Source organism: Argentina anserina, chromosome 2, assembly GCF_933775445.1.
Source record: "Argentina anserina chromosome 2, drPotAnse1.1, whole genome shotgun sequence".
NCBI lineage: Eukaryota > Viridiplantae > Streptophyta > Magnoliopsida > Rosales > Rosaceae > Argentina > Argentina anserina.
Genome location: NC_065873.1, coordinates 13,783,726 through 13,791,255, shown reverse-complemented (window position 1 = coordinate 13,791,255; position 7,530 = coordinate 13,783,726). Strand labels below are relative to the sequence as shown.

Below are 7,530 nucleotides of genomic sequence, written 5' to 3'. Positions count from 1 at the left end.
GACACCTCTACAAAAAACATATACTATAATTTCACAAACAAGCTTGATGAATTGTTGTCAAATGAAACATGAATATATGACTGTTTACGAGCAAACATGAATATAAAAAGGTTATTATAGAAAATATGACTAATACATGAAAAACAATAACTTGGTTGAAATGGTGTCACCAATAATCCAGGGTAAAGAAAAAGATCCTCATTAAGTTTTTTTAAAAGTTTTTTACGAATCTCAAAAGCAACAGTCGATATATCAATTTGTTTGAGATAGCGGCAGTCTGTGAAAACCTCCATGCACGATGTAGGCATGCACACCAATCTCTTCAGGCTCGAAAAATACCACTTCGATTAATTTATATATGGATGCTTAAACTCAAGATTGTGATTCCGCACTTTAATAAGAAATTGTTAAGTAATATAAATTACATGCAGAGTCAAAATAATCGGTGACAACCTTTTTTGAAAGTATCTCTATATCTAAGTACCGAATAACTTTAATTATCGATGCTACTTATATCATCCATGAATATATTTAGCAGTGACATATCTTTTAGCAAGTTAGCATCACTGCTATAAGTTACATATTTCTTTGGTTTATAGTTCCTACAAGTCTACAACAAGTTAAAAGAGAGACTTGAAACCAAATTTTTTTTTTGACAGCGCTTGAAACCAACTCTGATTAATACAAGTACAATAATATGCATGACTTAAACAATAGATAACATTCACACTAACTTAGATATGAATTTAAAAAAAATTCATGTCCTCATTGTAGCCTGCGTCTTCATACATATCTCTTTTCGCATTAGGCTTTTTGAACAAGCTTTTTCACTCCAATCTGAAGCGTCTGTTAGTGACTGAAGGGTCAGCAGGCTACCGATAAGGTTAAATATATATATTTGATGCTCACTTACGTTCTTTAATATAGTTAATTGGATTTTATTCTTCTCATTGTTTCTTATCAACAGTATTTTTACGGAGTCTTTTTTTTTTTTTTTTTTTTGCTTTCATGAGTAGGAGTTCAAGGGTAAGGTTGCAGGAATCAAAGCTGACTATGTTGATGCTGGTGCTGGTGATTCTTTTGTAGGCTCTGTACTCAACAGTTTAGCTTCACACCTGGGTTATTGAAGGTATACACTTCTTCATTTTTACCAAGTTGATCACATTGTGCTAAGCGATCGAAGAGCATTTACTCGAATTCAATTCTGGTATAATAACTTCTTTCTTTTAGCTATGAGTGTTGGGGTAAATGCTCTTTTCCAAGGCTGACTAGAAAATCGGCTCGGGGTGTGTGTCGTGTTTATCAAGGAAACTAATTTTCTCTATTGATACAGAATGAAAATTGCTTAAAGGAGGCTCTCAAATTTGCCAATGCTTGTGGTGCTCTCACTGTGGAAAAGAAAGGAGCCATTCCTGCACTACCCACAAAAGAAGCTGTTTGCAAAGTTCATAACCAAACCTCGGCATGATGAGATACATTGCCACCTCTTCTTTTTTATTTTTGAGGGAAAAAAAAGAAGAAATCATCTGGTCTTGCTAATAATGGGATTTCCTAACTTAAGAAACCACAATCTGGGGTTTGTTTTTATTTTTTTTCGAACACTCCCAAATTATGTATTCTTTTACATCTTTTCATGTGGAGGTAGCCAAATGCAATCTGATGAATTATATTTAAAGTAAAAAATAAATCTTCATTCAGTTCAAACTTGCAACTGAACAAGTGTATACTTTATTGGAAAACTATATTCACAATCCAAAATAAGAATTCTTGATGAGAAATATATGCTTCAACAAACAATAAGATCCCAAAGATAACCATTGCAGCGAGGCGTATATAAGTTAATTGAAATTTCAACATAACTTGAGATATATTGATATACAAGTTGAAATAGTAGTGCAATAATATTTTCTAGTCATACAAAATTATAACTCATAATTAATCACAATTAATTTGAAAAAGAATTCCGGTTGTGATACAAAAGAGTCTCTCTACATTCCTTATCACAAATTAATCATCCGGAAACCACACATATGGGGCACTACCATCCTGCAATCACACTTGGTGAAATTTGAAGTTTAAACTTGTAACGCCAGATTACACAAAATCTTGAGATTTCAGTTTCAGATACCAGCAGGAAACATAAGCAAGTAATAGCAGCATAAAAAGGGGAAACAGGGATGGCTAATCACTATCAGGGAGCATCAACAGACAGCACACAGATGCATATTCAATTTAAACATATTGTACTCTACTTCTTACATTATCACAGACAGCATTCCGTAAAGCAACCCATTTAACATCACCCATCCAATACTGGTTCACCTCTTTCCGACATAAATCAACAACAAAATTAATATGTCGCAACATAATGTACTCAGGCAACAAAGTTATACAACTTGGCAAAGTTAGATATTTTCGACTTAAGACTTCAAAGATAGCTTCAGTTTAGAATCGAAGATTCAAACAGACTAGCTCAGACGTAGCTGTCAATCAATGATTTCCTCATTTCATCCACAATGGCACTAGATTGAGCTTCCCTCAACTTGAACACACTTTCAATCACTGAGACTTCTGTAGCAGTTGTATCAGACCCGCAGAATGCTGTCCAATCATTCACTGTCATGCCAGCAGCTATCACTTCACTACCACGGTTGACTGTCCCAGCAACCAGAGGAACCTGAAGCAAAGTTGAAAGTTCATCCAGGTCTTCAACAGATGTGTGTGGATGAACCTGCACAAAGTATGTGAAGATAAGAATTAAGGATAAGACATGAACAACTACAAAATGGAACTTTCACCGAAATGCCTCAAACAACCAGAAACAAGTTCTTACCAAGCCACCTCTGTTGGACAAGGCACAAAAGCTGCCCACAAGTACATTGGTAGCGATTGTGTTCCTAAAAACTTCCACCCCAAGTACATCTGCAACCATCTCCTCAGTTTCCTAAAAAAAGGAACAAGTAGAACATAATGAACAACTGCAGTAGAAATCATAGCGTATTTGAATTCAAGGATAATAAAATATAATGATTGCCTTAGGATGCACACTGCGACATTCTAGTTCAGAAAGCTCATGAATGAAAATAAATCAAGCTCATTAATGGATTTGTTGGATATCGACTCAATGGACCCTAGGCTTTAGCAGTTCGACTAATTTTGTAAGTGTTTTTGAATTCATTGATATACATAGATATGCATCACTTGCTAATGGATTTGTTGGATATTGACTTGATGGACCCTAGGCTTTAGCAGTTCGATGAATTTTGTAAGTGTTTTTGAACTCATTGATATATATATATAGACATGCATCACTTGCTGAAGGTATGGATCACTTTATATGCACGGTACAACATTATCATTTTAAGAGATCATGATTGACTAGACTTCAAGTAGCGTCTTTATGAATGTTTAAGATCATATGAAAATCTGCTTTGCAACAAGAACAAGAAATACTAAAGTCTACACACACAAGAAACACTGCCTTACAGATATGCATATCAGTGATATCATACTCAAAACATGCAACTCAAAATATGAGCTTACAGAACATACAATATAACTAAAAAATTGGTGTATGAATGGATTTTTTTGGGTGTGGAGAGAATGGTAACTCAATGCTACAGTACTTAAATCAAATTATCCGAGGAAAGCAACAAATAAGTAAGCATAAGGAGATTACCCTGTCAAGATCAGGGTGTGTAAGAGCAACATGATCATTGCAGGCGATGCAGTTACCAAGAGCAGACAGTCTCTCTTCGATGCGCTGAACAACAACTTGGTCAGGCAAGCTATTCCTCAAGTGTTGCAGTTCTTCAAGTTCAAAAAAATGGGAAGATCAATGACTGACAAAGAAAATTATATGATTACCCACAGAAACAAAGATTGGAGTAAAAGGAAAACCTTGGTCTGTCGTGGTATGTGGTAGAAGAAGCCCATTCTTGTTCCCTGAATTGAAATTTTTGTCAATGATACAAAACGATACTCAAAAAAAAAAGAGGAAAAAAAATATTGAACGGAATTGAATATATTACCTGCACAGAGGCGACCAATGATGCGAGTGCCACCAATAGAGGTCTTAACCACAGGAATAACATCTGCCAACTCAGCCTCAAATGTGCTGTAGAAGCTCTCAGAGCCTCCAATGGCAACCAAGCAGTAGGCATTAGTCAGCTTGGAGAACACCCCAACCTCACACGAGTTCTCGAATTGCAACCCTTCACACCCAATACCAATTTCATCATTACCACAACACACACACACACATTCACATCCATATATACTTCCAAAAACAACTGGCACAAAGGAAGAGATAACGAAAACTCACTGGTCGCCATGACTTGAAAGAAACTCTGGAACAGCTGGAAGTATATGTATGTATAGCAGCGAACACCCGAAAACCTTTCAGTGGAAACAAGCCCTGCATCGCAATAAACTCAATAAGCTTAAATAGCTACACCCACACCCACACACAATGATACAAACATCTCAGAAATCACCCCAATATTCAAATCGGAATCACAAATACTTTTAAAAAGCAAAATAATCTGTACTCAACAACATAATCCATCAACGTAAGCTGAAACCATGCGCATATTAAACCTCTAAAAAACCCGGAGAAACCAACCAAACATCAAAAGACTCAATTTAGAAACACACGCATCATTCGATTCGAAGCAGTAGCATATGACACATCAAATAAACCAAGTCTAAGAGATAAGCAGAGAACCTACCAAGCAGAATCGCAAAGCGGCGGCTCACCCAAAAACCGAAAACGAGAGAAAGAGAGCTCTGGGTTTCTTCAATTTTTTTGGGGGAGGAGACCAAATATAAAGAGGGTTTAGGGGTTTGGGTCCGAAAAAGTCTTGTTTTTCCGTTAGAACCGGGTAAAGCCCACACCCGGCCCACTATAACAATTTATAAATAATGAACCACCGCTTTTGCTCAAACCCTTATTTGTGTCTTCGTTTCTCTCCGATGGTGGCCTCCTCGTCTTCTTCGCTCTTGTCGGACTCGTCGTCCGGGTCGCGGCGCCGTCATCGCCGCCGCAGCAACCGTAGCCGCCGAGACAAGGATAAGGATAAAGACAAAGAGGCCCTCAAGATCCGGAAGAGGAGCAGCTCCCACGGCAAACGACGCCGCAGACACCGCCACCGCCACTCCTCTTCTTCCGAATCCTACTCCTCCGACGATTCCAGGTCTGAAACAAGTTAAAAAAATTATATTTAACTCAGCTTTGGTTGTGAATTTTCGGCTTTTACTTTGTTTGATACTTTGATTTGGTTTGATTAAGCTTGAGGGATTTAGGTCATGAACATGTGATTTGTCTTAGATTATCATGCGTAGAATCTAATTGGTTACTTCTTAATTTGTGCATGTAATTATTGTGAGGCTTTGAATAGTTTGTTTAGTGTTTTAATGCTACTTACGAGATTTGATTAGTAGGTTAATTGGTTTCAGTTAATTCTCTATTTTTCGTAGAGACTTGGTTATCTTAGATGATGGATTTGGATGATATATTGGTCCCGGAAGGTTAGGAAAGTGTTAATGTTGATGAAGTGTGGATTGTGTCAACAGGTTTGAACTGATAGCACCATATGTTAATGTAGAGTGCTGTCGTAGTTTGAACTGTCGACAGGTGTAGTTGGATGATTTGTTTTATAACGTCTTTTGATGATTGATGTAGAAGTGAAAGCTCTTTGGACAGTGAGCCTGAGACGTCTAGTCAGTCAAAGAGGCACAAGAAGAATGACAGACAGAAGAAGGTGGTTGTTTGGTGTTCATTTTTTCCTACTTTGATTTTATCATTGTGATGAATCTCATTCAACTGCTCAATTGTCTGCTAGAGCAAAGAAAAGGATCAGAGTAAGAGCCGTCGGCATACACATCATAGGAGTAAACTAAAAGAGGTAAGCTAGTAATCTTTCTAGACGTAGCTTAAATAGTTTAATTTCTGTTCTTGATTCATTGTCCTTTCTGCAATGTGGGTAAATATTTTATCTCCAGGGAAACTGAACTGTGTTTTTTTTTTAGTATGGAAATATTATACAGAATAAGAAGTAGGTGTAAGAGAGAACTTTTAAATGTAAATCGGATCTCCCCTCTATAGGTCTTCTGTAAATCATCTGGCCCTTGAGAATTTTTGTCAGAATGTATACGAGTTGACTTTGTCTTTTTCATATCATCATATGGTTGCATCTTGCTCCAAACTCAAAAGGAAATAAGTTAATGAATCTGTGATACATATGCCAAGTTTCTGCTTTGCACTGTTTCACATTCATGCATACTGTTATATATGCAATTATTTCTGGGGTGCTTATAGTACTTTCTACCTGTTTATGGATTGGCTCTTTTAAATTGGAGCTGGGATCTTTGACATGATTACTGGGCGCTTGATTGGATTGCCTGGATGATGTTTCTTGGTTGGTTCTTCCCCTTTTTCCTGGTAATTGGAGGAGTATAGAAGCAGCAGAATGAGAGAGATAGCAGCCCCGTTCGGCTTTCAAAGGTTTTCATTTCACTCTTGATCATCACAATTCAAACTTTTCTACTTTCTTCAAACAGTCGCTAATTATATTTTTTTCATACAGTTTTTAGGGCGTGACAAAGATGATGGAGTGCGTCGCAGTGCTGTCTCTGGCAAAAAGGTTATTTCTGAAAAAGTTGGGCGGTGGGGGGTGTGTCATTTAATTTGGTGTTCTTAATGTCTTGTCCAGGATATGAAATAGATATCCTCGTATTTTTGTGGTGCAGATTCTGTTAAAACTTGACAAAACAAAGGAAGACAAGGCTGCAGAAAACAAACGCAATGAATTGCTGAAGTTTTTGAATGCTAGTTTCGACTGATGGAGGACAAGATTGATGAGAACAACAGGAATGAACTGCTTTGACCGAGTCGTTTAATTCTCAGAATCAGAATATGAATGGAGGAATTTTTCAGTTCAAATGATATTTCCCCTTAGCTCCGGAGTTTTTCATTTTTTTTAAATGTTTCTGTTATTGTTGATGAAATTCATCATCAAGTTGGAGTCGTGAGTGACTATATCAGAACCTGGGTTCAGAGTCCTTTACATACCATGAATTAAAACTGGGGCGTTGTAATGGTTGTATTGTGGTGTTGCCGGTATAATCTTATATGTGAACTTTTTCTTTCGATGATTAATTTCAAATTGCCGAGTGGTTAGTTCATCCTGTTTGCATTTGAAATTGCCTGCCTTTGCGTCACTACTACCTGGAAGCTATGTTTGCATTATCGATTAGCTCGAGTCGCATACAAGCAACATGTGTGTTCCGTGAAATCAAGTTTTGATTTTGCAGTTAATATGTACATGTTGGATACTACATCTCCAAGTGGAAAAACTAGTCGCTAACGAGTAACCGCACAGGTTGCTCTGCCCCAACTGTCCCGAACACTACAACCCATCTGGAACTTGATGAAACCTCTCATGCTTCAGCTGTTCAGCATTACAGTTCCAAACACCTCTTGAAATCTCACACCATGCAATCCCATTCAGCGAACTGAAATGTTGTAAT

General features: G+C 37.3%; 2 protein-coding genes across 4 annotated transcripts; one reads left to right on the top strand and one right to left on the bottom strand.

Moving 5' to 3' along the window:
• Positions 1-2,201: 2,201 nt before the first annotated feature.
• LOC126783746 (eukaryotic translation initiation factor 6-2) lies at positions 2,202-4,793 on the bottom strand. Of its 3 annotated transcripts, none has more exons than XM_050509268.1 (7): positions 4,731-4,793; positions 4,325-4,417; positions 4,032-4,214; positions 3,901-3,945; positions 3,680-3,810; positions 2,834-2,944; positions 2,202-2,731 (listed from the first exon to the last, which is right to left on the bottom strand). In XM_050509268.1, the coding sequence occupies exons 2-7, from the start codon at positions 4,332-4,334 to the stop codon at positions 2,474-2,476; spliced, it is 738 nt and encodes a 245-aa protein (XP_050365225.1). In that variant the 5' UTR covers positions 4,335-4,417; positions 4,731-4,793; the 3' UTR covers positions 2,202-2,473. The 3 variants fall into 3 exon arrangements, with proteins under 3 accessions (XP_050365225.1, XP_050365224.1, XP_050365226.1); XM_050509267.1 differs by having other exon boundaries at positions 4,759-4,793; XM_050509269.1 differs by lacking the exon at positions 4,731-4,793 and adding an exon at positions 4,655-4,702.
• A 166-nt stretch (positions 4,794-4,959) lies between these two features.
• On the top strand, positions 4,960-7,185 carry LOC126783750 (uncharacterized). Its single transcript, XM_050509275.1, has 6 exons — positions 4,960-5,195; positions 5,684-5,762; positions 5,844-5,906; positions 6,461-6,505; positions 6,588-6,644; positions 6,751-7,185. Exons 1-6 carry the CDS (start codon positions 4,975-4,977, stop codon positions 6,841-6,843), a joined length of 558 nt encoding a protein of 185 aa, XP_050365232.1. The 5' UTR covers positions 4,960-4,974; the 3' UTR covers positions 6,844-7,185.
• The last annotated feature ends 345 nt before the right edge of the window (positions 7,186-7,530 follow it).